General features: G+C 42.7%; 2 protein-coding genes across 28 annotated transcripts in view; both read left to right on the top strand.

Moving 5' to 3' along the window:
• The window catches only part of LOC119027225 (adhesion G protein-coupled receptor L3-like), a 211,437-nt gene extending 199,969 nt beyond the window's left edge, over positions 1 to 11,468 (top strand). For 6 of the 21 annotated variants that reach the window (XM_037112192.1, XM_037112195.1, XM_037112193.1 and 3 more), the window contains 4 exons: positions 1,827 to 1,923; positions 5,829 to 5,954; positions 7,330 to 7,347; positions 8,700 to 11,468. In XM_037112192.1, coding sequence (XP_036968087.1) covers positions 1,827 to 1,923; positions 5,829 to 5,954; positions 7,330 to 7,347; positions 8,700 to 9,649 — 1,191 coding nt within the window. In that variant the 3' untranslated portion in view covers positions 9,650 to 11,468. Of the gene's footprint in view, positions 1 to 1,826; positions 1,924 to 5,828; positions 5,955 to 7,329; positions 7,382 to 8,699 lie in introns of all 21 variants that reach the window. The other 15 variants (XM_037112208.1, XM_037112206.1, XM_037112207.1 and 12 more) reach the window with 5 other exon arrangements.
• A 2,764-nt stretch (positions 11,469 to 14,232) lies between these two features.
• Positions 14,233 to 15,079, top strand: part of LOC119027099 (phospholipid-transporting ATPase ABCA1-like) — a 169,539-nt gene continuing 168,692 nt past the window's right edge. For 5 of the 7 annotated variants that reach the window (XM_037111973.1, XM_037111974.1, XM_037111971.1 and 2 more), the window contains exon 1: positions 14,233 to 14,722. The gene's annotated coding sequence lies outside the window, so the exon portion shown is untranslated. The remainder of the gene's footprint in view (positions 14,723 to 15,079) is intronic. The other 2 variants (XM_037111978.1, XM_037111976.1) reach the window with 1 other exon arrangement.

Below are 15,079 nucleotides of genomic sequence, written 5' to 3'. Positions count from 1 at the left end.
AAGTGTGGGTTGCTTATTTGTAGGTGATAATCTGTGACATTACACAGATGTGCACCTCCTGATGGAGTGGATGAGAACAGATTTTAAAGGTGGCTGTGTAGGTATGCGTGATAGATTTCAAGGAAGTGCAACATATGTCCTTGTTTGGAAGCGATAGCAGGATAATGTGCTGCTTGGTAAGCTGAACATTGAAGTCAGTCTGCAATTCATTTTCACGTTGGTACAGTGGCGCTGACGGAAGCGTTGGCTCGAGCTTTTTGTGAGGGATTGCTCACGAATACAGATTTATTTGTCTCTGCCAAAACATGTGAATTCTGCGTGTATGTGGCGAGGCTCCCTGTAAAGTCAACTGTTAATGCATTCCTCCCACGTTGACATGAAGTATAAGATGTATTGCCACGATACACTATAATTGAACATCATATCCATATTCTAAAGAGAGTGATTTCCTTCCAGTGTTCAATTATAAATAGTCCTCAGAGTCAAGCATGCAGTGGCAGCCCACGATACAAGCTGGATTCTGCCGACAGATCAAAGTGTTTAATTATACACAGTGCTTTGACAAGATGGCTCTAACCTCAGTCGCTCTATATGAGCCAGACAGGAATGGAAACACTCAGAAAGATGCGGTTGTTTATTGCTAACGCCGAGGCTTCTAAATGAATGTGTAATCAGCGAAGTACATTCAAGGCCGCTGGCTGTGAACGGTTTTTATCTGTCCAAAAAACACGAAAAAACAGCAGTGTCATTTTCAACCCATCTGTGCCTCCAAGTGCGAGGGGACAGCGCGATGTACAATATGTTAATGAGATCAGCTGTGTCAGTATATGATGCTGTTAGAATATGTGAGCCGCGCGTCACCGGGGGGGGTCGACAGCGACGTGCCCCAAACAACACGTCCGTCTTGGGTTGACGCTCTGCACAGGAATTTTATTTAACATCGTTTGTGAGGATTAAAGCTTTTGTGTTCACAGCCTGAATGTCACACTTCAGTGGAGAATCTCAGGGAGCGATGAGGTGAGGTGCTGTGGCAGTCGCTTCAGGTTCAGTTAATGGCAGCGGCAATGACTTAATTAGGCTGAAATCTGTCTGAGGTGTCGAATAGCAGTTGCAGAAAAAAAGCGTTCTAAGAGTGTTGCTTCACTGTGTGACTTTGCACTCAAACTTGTCCTTTTTTAGCTTAAGCCCTACTGTAATGCTGTAATGATAATAAATTGTAATTATGTCAGTATGAAGATGAGACTTTAGTAGAGTGTTGTTGTTACCAAAACTACAAGAATAAGGCCTCAGTATCCATTTTGCACAGCGTTTTCTGCAGTTTGCATTTTCTTTCCACCGTCACCAAACCTGTTATACAATAATCTGACATCCTCTGCCAAACCCCACTGGCACAGGACAGAAAGTAGTCAGCTCCTTGGTTGGATATCCAGACCCTTAGCTTGTGCAACAGCCCATGGGACTCTATCATAATTAACCAGGATGAACCCTCTTGGATTGAGTCTTTGCAACCTGAGACACTGATTCGAAGAGCTTGACTGATGACTTTATTATTGACTTCACCTATCCCAGTACTAATGCTCATCTTTAATTGAAGTTACTTATCCCCACAGCTGACGTGTTTCATGGGTTGAATACTAGGTTAGAAAGCTGACAGGCCCTTTTAAAGCATCACATCTACGCCTTTACTGTGCTAGAAAGTCGGTGAATGTACCTTTGAGGAGAAATTACTTGCAGTTAAACTCCCATATGCAGACTTTTTAGCTGTATTACTGATAGCTTTCAGAGTGAGAGTCTGATGTGTTTTGACATGTTGTTTGTCCCTGCAGAGCCGCATCCGTCGAATGTGGAATGACACGGTCAGAAAGCAGTCCGAGTCCTCTTTCATGACCGGCGACATCAACAGCTCTGCGTCACTCAACAGAGGTACGAATGAATGACTCCTCCCTGCACTGGCCTGAACCTTAGACTACATGACTAATGCCACAACCACACTTTCTTCATAAAAGCTTTTTCCACTTAATGTCACGCAACAGCTTTAGAGTTTAAAAATCCTCTTTTTTTTTGGCAAGCTTTCACTCTCAAAGGTGGGACACGACATCTCAAGTCAAGGCAAAATAAGTCGGTTTTCCAAAAGGTTCGCTCCAAATAGTAAAAAATTTGAAGTAAAAGAGGCACTATTCCTCACAACTGTCAATTATCACCAAATGCTGAAGCCAGTTCTTAAATATGAGTAATGAGATGCATCATAACTGCTGTCAATAGCCATGTCACGCTCACATAGCGGGGTGTGCTTGTCGTCATGTCTGCCTGGTTGAAAGAGAGCATGATTGTGAATACAAGGCATTGATTGAAAGGATAAAATCCTCCTCTGGTGTCATGCTGCTCAGGAAAATTGTTTATTATGTTGTTATTTTTAGGCATCAAAAAGACTTTTCCACCGTCTGGTAATTTAAAGGACTCTACAGAAAGGCTGTCACTCCAAACAATACAAAAAAAAAAAAAAATAAAAACCCAAGTGAGTAAATGCTATTTTTGATGCATCATGCATTTCATTAGCTTGTTTATGGAAATTGTAGTCATGTTAGCTGACTGCAAAAACCTTGAATGTGAAACTGGGCATACTTTGAGGGAAAGTGCCGAATAAAAAACCTGAAATAAAAAAATCAATTCAGTGGAATTCCCTCGTAGGAACACGTTGATAAAAAGTATTTAAGAATAATGCATTTGACAGCAGCGCAGTGAATAGAGTTAACTTCCAAGTCTCTCAGGTTACACAGAAAATAGATACCAGACTGCAACTCCAACATCAAGTAGCAAATACTGTCCTGGCTGGCATCCCTCTCTAACACTCTCCCCGCTCATCGCATCTCTTGATGGAGGGCTCGAGTTCCACACTGCTCACTCGCTAAATTCGCTCTGGGCGCCTGCCTGCATAGACACTAATGCATAGTTACAATGATGGATTAATGTTCGACACAGGGAGGAAGTGTCAGGATCTCAATAATTAGGCACTCAGCTCAGCACCATCAACAGACACAGCCTTTCTCAGTCACACAGAGGCTGAATTGGGGTGGGAGGTGGAGCGGTGGGTCGGCTTGTTGAAGGGAAAAAAGCGTACATGGATCTTCCATAAAGGCAAAAGGCGGAGATAGAAATTATTAATTTTACACCCCCTGGCTTCTTACCAGGCTGGATCTGATAGAGACAACACTTGGAAGAGCTCAAGAGTGTCTCCCCATCACAAGTGTCATCAGGAGCAGATGCAAATAGAACTGCACTTACCCGCAGCTGGGCTGCTCCGGTGTTGTTATTAAGGAATTATGTGTTGAGGAGAGACATTTTCCTGCTGAAAAAAAACCCTCCTCTCCAACCAGCTTCCCCCTGCCGCCACCGCTTCGCACCTGAGAGTGAGCTCGCAGCTGACACTCTGGCTGCGCTCTCCTCGAGAGCAGAGTCATGCAATCATCTTGATAGCGTTTGCATGTTCAATTTATCCCAGCATTCGGGATTATTGCACCACACAATCAGTGCGGTTTTGGAAATTGTCCAATTTATCAAACGCAGACACAATAAGTGGGGAAAGAGTCGTCGCAAGAATGCGTATGGAATGCACTGTAATTAGGGAAAGCGGTGGCAGCAGCAGCAACAAATTACTGCTTTTTAAAATCAAAACAACATTGATTTCCATGCGAAAATTATAATACGCCTAATTAATACTAAACTCAGGTGAAGAATGCTGAAAGATTGCAGTTTCTTTTTAACATTTTATTAAGGAGACTCTTTCAGGACGGAAAATAGTTGTGTTGTCAAAAAGTAAAAAAGAAAAGGAAGAACTTTTCAAAAGATTGGGGTGATCACAAGGTAATAAAAAAAAGCCTTTCTCTGTTGGTATGACAGATTCAGAGCATTAGAAAATAACAGTACACTCTGCCAGAGGATCTAATTGCCGTGTACTCTTACCTCAGATAAAAGGTATTTACCTGCACTGGAGGAAGCTACATGCATGTTCCGCCCTCATACATCTTGAAATCTGGCTGCTTTAAAAATAATAGCATCATATCATGTTGACAGGGAGGGGAAAAAACATCTTGTAAACAGGAAATGAGCGCGAGTCGCAAATATTTTCGGCATACTTGATATTCCGCATAATGCATTCAAACGCTCGGAGAGAAATTATTTTTTATCAACAGCTAAGAAAAAAAACAAACATCAGGGAATCTGCGCTATTCATGTTTAAGATTGCAGCCTTCATATCTGGAGCTAATCACGGGGCTCGGTCTGTGAAGGTTGCCTTGGTGTGGTTTGTATGTGGTTGGGAAAACTGATGAGTCACCCGGGTAACATCCTGGCAGCAAGTATCTGAGGACGAGCGACGCATGAGTAGAAAATGAGCCTCCATTCTGTTTGTGCAGAAGGAGGCGAGGCCAGAGCAAAGTAATGACCAATCTCGACTAAAGAGAGGACGTGACACTTGATTCAAAAGTTTATTTTAGCGATGACACATAAGTGAATCAGACAGAATTTGAACTTTGCTCTTTGTGGAAAAAAGGAAATATTGCACCACCGGACCAAATACCAGTTCACAAGATTGGCAATGGCAAAAAAAAAGCAATAGTAATAGTGCAGTATGTGGCCATTTGCAAGGCTGTTACCATGTCTGCATGACTTTCAAGCTATCCGTTCCCACACTGCACATACAGTATGCAGTTTAAAAATGAAACCAGTGGCGGATTTACCACCCGTGGTTTCAGGAGGAGGGAGACAGAAGCAGGACTTTCATTTCTAAAAAAGTTGATTCTGCAGGCTGAAATTACAATGCTCAGCAACATGACTGACCAACATCTGGCTGCTTAGTCCAAATACTTCATATTTCAAGCGGTACGTTTGTGCTTCATATTTAACCTAATGCAGCTTCATTCTCTTGTTAGTTAGCTAACATTAACCACAACTCTGATAGCATCCCATACATGCTACCAGAGGGCGTTAGAAATGTTTTGGCTTCACTTCTGGGCATTCTTCATGGCGTCGATCTTTACATACAGTCCACTGGTTACAGCTGTGGATGTAAGCTCATCACCCAAACATGCTAAACTTACTTCTTTCATTAGAGCCAACGTAGACAACGTTAATCCTCTCTTTACACTAATTTTTGCTTTGGTTCTTTGAAAGGTTAAAAGAGACCCAACCTATAAATTCTTCACTTAAACTACAGCCCACCACACCACTTCATCAGATCTTGACAGGGCTAACCCCTCTTAGTTACCCTTGCTAATCATTGCATTGAGAGCACCTGTTTTATTTATTTCCTCTGCCTTTAAAAAGTGATCTCATTATTGTACTGTGTCCTGTTTGAGTAGAAATGTAATAGTACATGTGTTGCGTCGGCCCCGTCGGTGCTTCTCTGTAATTTATGTCTGTTAACACGAGTGCGCTGCCTGTATGTGGAGCACAAAAACAGGCTTAACACTAATGGCCGGCATTAACAACACAATTAACACACTTTCCATCGGTCCCATTAGCCATGTCAGTTCAGCTCTGCCACTTTTCATGTAGCAAAACCCCTCACATTAATGATCATGTGATCATTTGGATGTTAATGGCTGTCATTGCTCAGCTGCATCTGCCGAACTGATATGTATGTTCTCTCTCTTTCTCTCTCTCTCTCTCTTTCTCTCTCTTGCGCTCTCTCTCTCTCTCTCTCTCTCTCTCTCTCTCTCTCTCTCTCTCTCTCTCTCTGTCTATATCTCAATTTATCTGCCCACCTACCTTTTTCCTGTCTACGCTCTTCTTCTCCTCTGTCTCACTCTGTCTCTTTCTGGCTGCTCCAGGGGCTATGGCTAACCATCTTATACCTAATGCACTCCTACGTCCTCATGGCACTAACAATCCCTATAATACATTGCTTGGGGAATCGGCAGTCTATAACAACCCTCTGGGCATGTACAACACACAAGGTGTGCTAGCTTCTTTTCATTCTTTTACATTGTGGCTGGGGCAGTGTTTTTTTAATGTCTGGTCCTGGAGAAGCTGTGAGGTTGCACATGTTTGTTCCTCCCCAGGAACAGTGAGTAACTTTAGGACTGGAGAGTTAAAAGTAATGGACTTGCACTAAGCTGAGATGCTAGATTCCTGCCCTCGAGGGTTTTTACAGGACTTTGATTAAAAAAACACTGCTCTAGATGTTCTGTGTTAGCATTGAACAAACTGTAGCTTTATCACAAAAACCCTGCAGGTTTGTTTTGCTGTGGGGTTTTTCAGTGGAGGTGTATCTCGGCTTTAGGTTGGGGCATGCAATTCGGTTACATAAGTCCCACTCAGACGCGGCTGTTTGGCCAACATAAATGTTGCAAAAAAATGATGGAGAGTGGTTTCCCTCCGCGAGCCGGATACATTCCCAATCATTACCTTAAATGTGCTCTAATGTTGTCAGTGAAGCTTGTGTGCCATTTTCTTCTGTGTCTCTATTTTTAGTTTCAGCAGTTCTTCCATTTTTATGATGCTGTTTGTATGTTAAACATTATTGTGCGTGATAAATGTCATCAAATCTGATATCGCAATTTAAAATGCAAAAAAAAAAAGAAGAAATATTCTGAAGAACAACATGGGGACGGCCGTTAATTTGATGCAATAATTGATCGTGATAAACTCAAGATTTGGCTCTATCCACACATTATTTTGTATTTTTTTTATACATATATTTTGGTCTTTTCCTATTACACAACTACAAATTCTTTTTCTTCTTATTATTAATATATATTATTTATACAAATTATCTGAGTAGGAGAACCCATCTCTAATCCGCCAACAAGAAATTCACTTCCCTCAGGGATCAGTCCAACGCTGCTATTTTCCTCCCCGTGCACAATTTTTATTCCAACTCTCTGCCGTAACTTTGGGAGTCTGTAAAACGGAGAAACTGGTGTAAAAACCGAGCTTTGATCAGCTGATAATTTATGTATACAATACAAGTGCTGCATCGGAGCCCATGACAGAGGGCTATAACTCACTTACATTGCCGTAGATGTAAAAGGAAATATCTGAAAGGATGAAAATGCTAATGCATCAAGAGATTTACTGGTGCATTTGATGCACAAGCACCAGTGCCGCGTTTTAGCACGATGATCCAGCGCTAAGTCTTCTCTTCTGTATTTGTTTAGTAGATATCTTGTGGTTTTCCTCTGTGCATGGTGACAGACAATAGCATCCTAGAAAACATTTTCTTGATGCGTCATCAGCATACTGTATGTGCACATTTCTCTTCTACCTGTCACTGTTATGCTTATTGTGTTTTCTTTTCTTCTTTCCTTTCCCTCATGCTGTCCCTAAAAGAGCCCTACAGAGAGACAAGTATGGGAGTCAAACTAAACATTGCTTATCAAATGTAATTGACTTTGGCTTTACTTTTCTTTTCACTCAGTGCTGACAAAGGGCTAATGAAAAAAAGAAGTCATTCCCTTTGGAAGTAATAGCATTCTTTTATGACAAAGGCCCTCACCAGTTTAGATCGAGCTGCTGCTAAAATCAGTTTAAATCACATTATGAATTCCTCTGCTCACTGTAGTGTGCACCACTCGATGTAGACTTCAGTGCATCTGCTGCTCAGCACAGGCAAATATCCACCGGCCCTTTTTTGCTACGACACCCCAAAGAAACCAATCCAATTACAGTCAACATCCAGACTCACCTCAACATTTTATGAGGCACATCAATAGGAATTGATCTGTATTCTTTCCAGCGAATATTGAAAATCCGTGCCTTTGTACACGCACTTGTGTTTTGTTTTTTTTTTTCCGCCATTCACTTTGATCAAGCTAATACACTTCTTGAAGGTCTCAGAAAATGCGTCATGTCAAATTTTCAAATGGTCTGACCGCGTGGATTGGCCGTGTCCGGGCTAGTTTGAATTATCGTCAAACATTTGCTTTGATGTCGATGGCACGGACTCGGCCCGACTGATAAAATCTGAAATCTACATGTTCACGCAGCAGAGAGAACAGAAAGGCTCCCTCCTTCAGTGTGGGCTGATTCTGAGATATCTTAACTAATTCATGTTTCATGAGACGTCTGGCTGTGTTCTTACGGACAGAGCAGACATCCCTAAATTACATTAAGATGATTACAATGCAGTGCTCATACGGGACAATATGGCTGGGGTCCAAATTTACAGCTGGTGCTATAGATTGTGTTCACTCTAAGTGTGAGGTGCATGGCTGTGATTTTTGTCTTTGCTTGAATTGTGTACTTAAAGTGTTGTGTCTCTGTGCTGTGCTTGAGCTTTGTGTTGTGGTTGTGTCACACATATGTCAGTGTTTTCATCAGCGCCATAGAATAATCTATAACAATGAAAAGTGAAATTGGGTCGTAGAAAATATTCTTTTAAGACAAGGTAAGTGTGTATGATGTTCATAATTTGCATTACACAGGATTTTGATATAAATATTGTGCTTTATGTCTTACCCAGCACAAATACTGAGGGTCTTTGTTCCCACAAAGTGCACTTATTAGAATTGAAGGTGACATTACCTGCTGAGAGTGCTTGAGGGTCAGGACAAATTTCATAATAAAAGCGCTGCAGTATTGTAGTAATCCGTGTTTGTAAAAATGGCTGACATTTAGCTCTGGCAATTACATCCCATCAGATTTCACCCTACTCATTCGCCCACTCTACCCCCCGACCCAACCCATGTTTGTCATTCCAGAGGGAATCCTGAACAATGCCCGGGATACAAGTGTCATGGATACTCTACCACTGAATGGTAACCATGGCAACAGCTACAGCATCGCCAGTGCCGACTACATGAGTGACTGCGTCCAGATCATTGACCGGGGCTACAACCACAAGGAGACCACCCTGGAGAAGAAGATCCTGAAAGAGCTCACCTCCAATTATATCCCCTCCTACCTCAACAATTCCCACGAGCGCTCCACCGAGCAGAACCGGAACCTAATGAATAAGCTGGTCAATAATGTGAGCAATGGTGGCAAGGACAGCGGCTATGGGATGGGCTTGGGGGTGGGGATGGGCATGAATGTCGCGCTGAGCCTCGATGACCATTCCACCTTTGGTCCGCACCACGACGAAGGCCTGGGCTTGGAGTTAATCCGCGAGGAGTCCAACGCCCCTCTGTTGCCTCAGAGACCGCCGCCGACGCTGCAGGCGGTGGACAACCTTCACAATCACCTCCACCAGTCGGTGCCCCCACCCCTCCCACTGCCCCACCATCCCTTCTCGTCTGCCACCACGTCCTCCTCGTCCCGGAGGAGGATCCCCCAGGAGAACAGCGAAAGCTTCTTCCCCTTACTCACTAACGAGCACACCGAGGACGAGGGCTCGTCACCCAGCCACAGCCACCAGAGAGACTCCCTTTATACCAGCATGCCCATGCTGTCCGGCCTGCCCGACGCGTCTGCAGAATCTGCCGACGGCTCCAAGGACGGCAGCGAAGCCAAGAGCCCGGAGGCCAGCTTGGACGACGTTTACTACAAGAGCATGCCCAACTTGGGCTCACGCAACCACCTCCATCAGCTGCATTCCTACTACCAACTAGGGCGGGGCAGCAGTGATGGCTTTATCGTGCCCCCAAACAAAGAGGATCTATCTCCAGAAGAGGCCCACCAGGAGCCCTCGCACCTGGTCACCAGCCTATAGGCCCAACACCCCTCCTTACTCTTCCAGTGTCCCCCTATTACTGTAGTCCTCTTCTCTTCCCCGTGTTCCCTCGTTCCATCAGTCGTTGGCAGTGGTAGCCTTTCTTTTTATTGTGTCCCGAAGACTGACGCGGAGCAATTAACTGTTCTCTTCGCCGTTGCTGAACACAAACAGGATGATAATTACTACATATGGGGGCTAATACGCGACTGTATCTGGTTAGACATTGCAGGAATCTGTTGATGTTGTGTGTCCCCTCCCCCTCCTCCCCTCCTCCCAAACCCTGTGTGGATCGGTGTGTTTTTGTCTCGGTGTGAAAAGAGACAATTACCCACACAGGATATCTAGGTCTCAGAGACGTAGTCTGACAGTCGAGAGGAGCCGCATAGCCCCACACTATACGAGTCTAAACTATAGACTTCACCAGAGTAAATGGGAAAATTTAAAAGAAGGACTATTTTATTATACTTCTGTATCTATATTGACTTTTTGAAAGATTTTCTTCCTCTTTGGTGAGTTGCAGCACATTTTGTTTGCTGAAGTGTCCCTTCAATGAAAAAAAAGACAAAAAAAAACCCAAAAAACCCACAAATTTTGAACAATTACCATGAAGGAATTATTGATCGTATGCTTTCAAGCATAGCTGTTCTTTCTTTCTTTCATTTTACTGTAATAACAGTTGTTAAAAAGAGGGAGAAAAAAAACTAATAAGAGAATTATGAGATATTTCTATGTAATTGTACAGATAACTAGCATTGCACATAATAGTATGCTTTTTTTGTTCCGAGCAAACCCTTTGTCTCTGTAAATGTAGTGGTTAGGAGCAATTCTGTTCTGTTGTGCTGGCCTTTATGGGTTTCTGGTACCAGTCTGTTTTTTTGTTTTCCTCTTTAATCACTTTCTGAGAAAACTACCATCTCAACAGAAACAAAATAACACAAAAAAAGTATCACAACAAAACACTTATCGTACAGACATTTTTGTGCAACATAATCACCTTTGTTTTCAGGTCTTTTTGTTCCTGTTCCAGTTTGATTTCTTTTCCCTTTTAAAAAAAAATATAAAAAAAATGTGTCGATGGCTGAGCTCTGATTCACAGATCGTCGAGGAGACAGAATAAAGTCCAAGTTAATCAGGAGATGTCCCTCAGAAAGGTTCATAGTGCATTCTGCCTCTTTACTGACATTCAGAAAAACGCCTGTGCTTCTCAGAAAAAGAACAAATGGAACATTGATGAGCACTCGGCGCTTGTATGCAAGAGAAAAGATGGTTGTTTTACTTATTAAAGAAAGAGCTTTTGGCGTGAGAAAAACTGGAAGTGTTTTTCTTTTTTCTTCCTCAAGGGGAAAATCTATTTATTTATTTGTTCAAATAAACGGTAATAAAACGGAGGACGGAAGTAAGTTTAGTGGCACAGATAAGTTTTTATTATTGGCTATGATTATGGCTTCTTATTTATTCCTTTTTGTAATGGTTTCCAAGTTGAATGACCTCATAACTAGTATTTGTTGTAACAGTGAAACTTGTTTGCCAACAAATAAATTACTGATTAAGATTCATCACTTAGCTACGACAAAAGTTCTGGTGTTTTGTCTGGGTCTTGGAACACTTTTTATATGGATAACAGCGAAGGTCCTCCAAATGATGGAACGATCCATTTATTTTTTTTAATTATGAGTTAATATCTCTCATTAGCCCTCTGTCCATTTTAGTGCCAAATGAATTTTGGCCCAGCAACAGTGGATGTGCTCTGTATGCTCTGGTCTGCTTTACAATAGAAGCAGTGATTTCATAAGCTGTAATAAATATTTCAATATCACTGCTGGTGTAACCAATGAATTCTTTACGGATACTGAATGTTTTACATGGGTTTGATAAGCTAAGAGGGAGACGTGAAAGTCACCTGGACTCATTCATCCAGGCAGAAGACATGTGGAAAAAAGGTAAGTCAGCCGTTAAGTCACATGAATCAACTCGTCAGTCACAGTGCTGTTCAGTGGAAGCGCTGATGGTTGTGATGATTGTGTAATCAACTTCTTCTTCAGGAACTCGGAGATAAATTATGTAAATTGTTTGACTTTAAAGCCGCACACATCAATATTTTTTATAGTAGTAATTGATTAAATGGCTGTGGTATGTGAAAAGTGTTGTTCACCCCCGCCCTCCAGAGCGTTTCAGCATCTTTCACCTGTTTCACCTGGGCCGATACATTCATTTGATTACCGTGTGATGATGAGTTACAAATCTACTTCTCTCTCACCATGTTCGCCTTTTTATTTCCACTGTATCCTCCATGTAAAGTATTGTAGGAAGAAAAGGAAGAATTGAGCCCATTTTCACAAAGCTGGTCCTGTGATTGATGGCTGAGTCATTGTGAAAAATTGCCAGAGATGCTCGGCTTCTCTTATTACAGTCTGGATCTTGCGTCACAAGGCGGTGGAGTGGGGCGTGGGCGGGGGGTTGGGGGGGTCTGAGCTCTGGGGCTCTTTTCTCAGGCCCCATATGCTTAAGCGTGGATTCCTCACTTAGAGATATGACTTGGGTGGACAGAAAAGAGCTCCGGCCGTCACCACTGCATCACTTTGACTGGCATTTGCAAACCCGGGCGAGTTCATGAAATGTGCTGAAGATGTGACTCTGGTCCCTATCCACTTTATTAATGAGTTGTTACACAAGCTCATAAGGCAGCCCGGGCGCCTGACGCTGCCCAGGAACATGCTTGCGTGGCACAAAAATGCCACGGTGAGTAAGCAGTGCTGCGGCTCACTCCCCCCTAACGCCATTCAGATGTTTACTGGCACATAAAAGCATACAGATTGCAGTCGGCGTATGATATTTTGAAGTCAGCCTGGATCCTTTATTCACGCTGCTCACCCCAGTGAGATTATTTTCTGACTAGCACAGTTGCGTATTGATTTTCCTGGCTGAGGCCATCAGACTTGAGACTGAAAACCTTAATTGCTAAAGGTTTTCTGCTTACCTTTCCAACTACAAAGTAAGTGTTGACATGTGCTCAATGCTCTGAAAGTAGAGCACTTTGAAGGTACTCACGGTCGATATACAGCATTTGTGCTATTTATTTTTGTCTCACTTGTAAGATATTGTGTTGGTGATTTGATAATACCATAGGAGCACGGAGCATGTTAAACATATGGCAGGTGTACATTTATTAACACTTATTAACACTTCTAACAGACGACGGAGCAGATGCTTTTGATAGGAAGAGCGACACACCTCAAGCCCCCGGAGGAAGCTCTCACTGGCGAGCCATTTCGTGACTGGAGGTCTCCTTGGTGCTGACAGTTAAGGGCGATGTCAGTTTCCCTTCGCATCCCTCCTTCAGCACTTCACCAATCACTTCGACCGCCTCCCAATACACGACTGATCTTCTATCATTTTCCATTTGACATAAGTGAATATCTAACTCATCCACTGTGCCTTTCATTGTAAAAATCAATCGTGTGTAAAAGCTAAACTGTGTCTGTTTTCATTAACATTCATGGGACCGTAACGTCAGTGTATTGTGTTGCAAAGATAACTGTGATACTAGCATGCTAACCAGCTAGCCCCAGCCCAACATGCTGCAAATAAGCTCCTGCGCTAGCTTCGTCGACACCAACACCGCCCAGCTAACTAAGGTAACTTGCTAATGGCAGCTACAGTTTGCAGCAGTTGGTGGTGACTCTGGTAAAGTTTAACCCTGTTTCATTTTCCTGCCTCGTACGACAACCGACCGTACATCCATGCAGGAGAGATCATTAAATGTGAAGCACGGAAGAAAAAAACAATCAGAACCAGTGTTTATTTGCAAGCTGACTGGTTGAGGAGAGAGTAATGGAAGGAAACCGTCGTCTGCCGTGCACAGTCTGGAATATGTGTGATCATGTATGTGCGCGCGTGTTTCTATTTGAGAGCGAATTAGAGAAAGTGTCCAGGCGGAGACACGCTGTGTGAACAACGGTCTACGAGCAGCTCAGATGTGATACATAAAATGGCACATTTCATATCTCCGACCTCCCCCGACCCACCCACCCACCTCGAGAAAAATCAATGGCTGAATGCCTGGCAGAATTCCAAATGAAAGGTGAATCAATGTCATCTACAGCTTTGTGTATTGGAACAACTTGACAGCCTTAGCACATAACAGAAAATACCTCTCTGGCTTTTTTAGTCAAGATAACATTGATTTAAGATAGAAGGTGGGGTTTGTCAATGTTTGCCACTTTGGGGGCCCGACGTGTTTGAGACTTTCGGAGATATTAAATCTCGGCCAGTACCGCTACTTAAGACGTCTGAAGATTGGAAGTTCCCTGAACTTGGTGAAAGTTGTGATCGTTCTTATTATTGTTGTGCATGTCGATAAAACAAAAATCACCCCAAGGTCATGTCAGTGTCAGGTTGTTGTTTTTAATGCACATATCTGATATATCCTCCCACAGTCTTCAACTTTTGATTCTGTGCACCTTTTTAATCATGAATGTTTTATGTCAGGTACGGAGAAAATAAATACTCTGGCTAATTTAAAACGTTTTCTTCAGGGCTGTACTGGTGTTTGTCAGACTTCTTCACTGCACCTGTGGGACAAATTACTCATTGGTCATGTTTGGACTTTGGTGGTTTTTACATATTTTTCGGCAGCAGAGATCTAATCAGCCACAGTAACTGGCTGCACCTGTGTGGCTGTGCGCCTCTTCAGAGCTGACTCAAATTATACACATGAATATTCATTCTTCGCATTAACTGAAAAACTGACCATTAACTGACTTAACGTGTTGGCCACTGCGCCTACAGCTTTTTTGGTGTTGTAATCTGGGTTGCTATCTCTAAAATGTGGCAGGTAGACTACGTTTAACCAAGAAAGGAGCGGTGAGTGATGTGAAATGTTAGTTTTGTTAACTGGACGGGGGAAAGAAGGATGGAGGAGACGCGCCATTTCTCCAGAAATTATGGAAATGCGCATCACAACGCCACGTCCCAAGCTAGCTGAGAAAGCTCGGCTAACTAGCTAACATTTTAGAGACACAATGACGGACTACAAGCCAACAAAACAACTCTGGAAAAAGACGCACAAAGGTGAGTTGTTGTGGTTAGCAAACGTTCGGAATTAACTGAAATGTTGAGATAACCATTGGCCCTTTTTACTTGGGCCAACGGGGGAAGCTTCAAGGTTGAGAATTTGGTCAAATTTATGCTAACAAGCTAACTGCACTAGTTAAACGGCTGCTATAATTGAGGTAAGCTAGGCTCAGTCGTTATAGTGTTTCAGGTTTCCAGTGTTGTTTATTTCACTTGAAATGCTCTAATTTTTAATAAGATTTAGCTTAACATATAGTTGGATAAATGTCACTTTTATTAAGATATGACAGCACATAAAAACGAGGTTGTATCCAATGTTAAGGCTTCACAATATGGTTATAAGAAAACAGTTTG

The sequence above is a fragment of the Acanthopagrus latus genome, chromosome 10, assembly GCF_904848185.1.
Source record: "Acanthopagrus latus isolate v.2019 chromosome 10, fAcaLat1.1, whole genome shotgun sequence".
Lineage (NCBI taxonomy): Eukaryota > Metazoa > Chordata > Actinopteri > Spariformes > Sparidae > Acanthopagrus > Acanthopagrus latus.
Note: the sequence above shows the minus strand (reverse complement) of the source record. Positions and strands in the feature narration are given on the sequence as shown.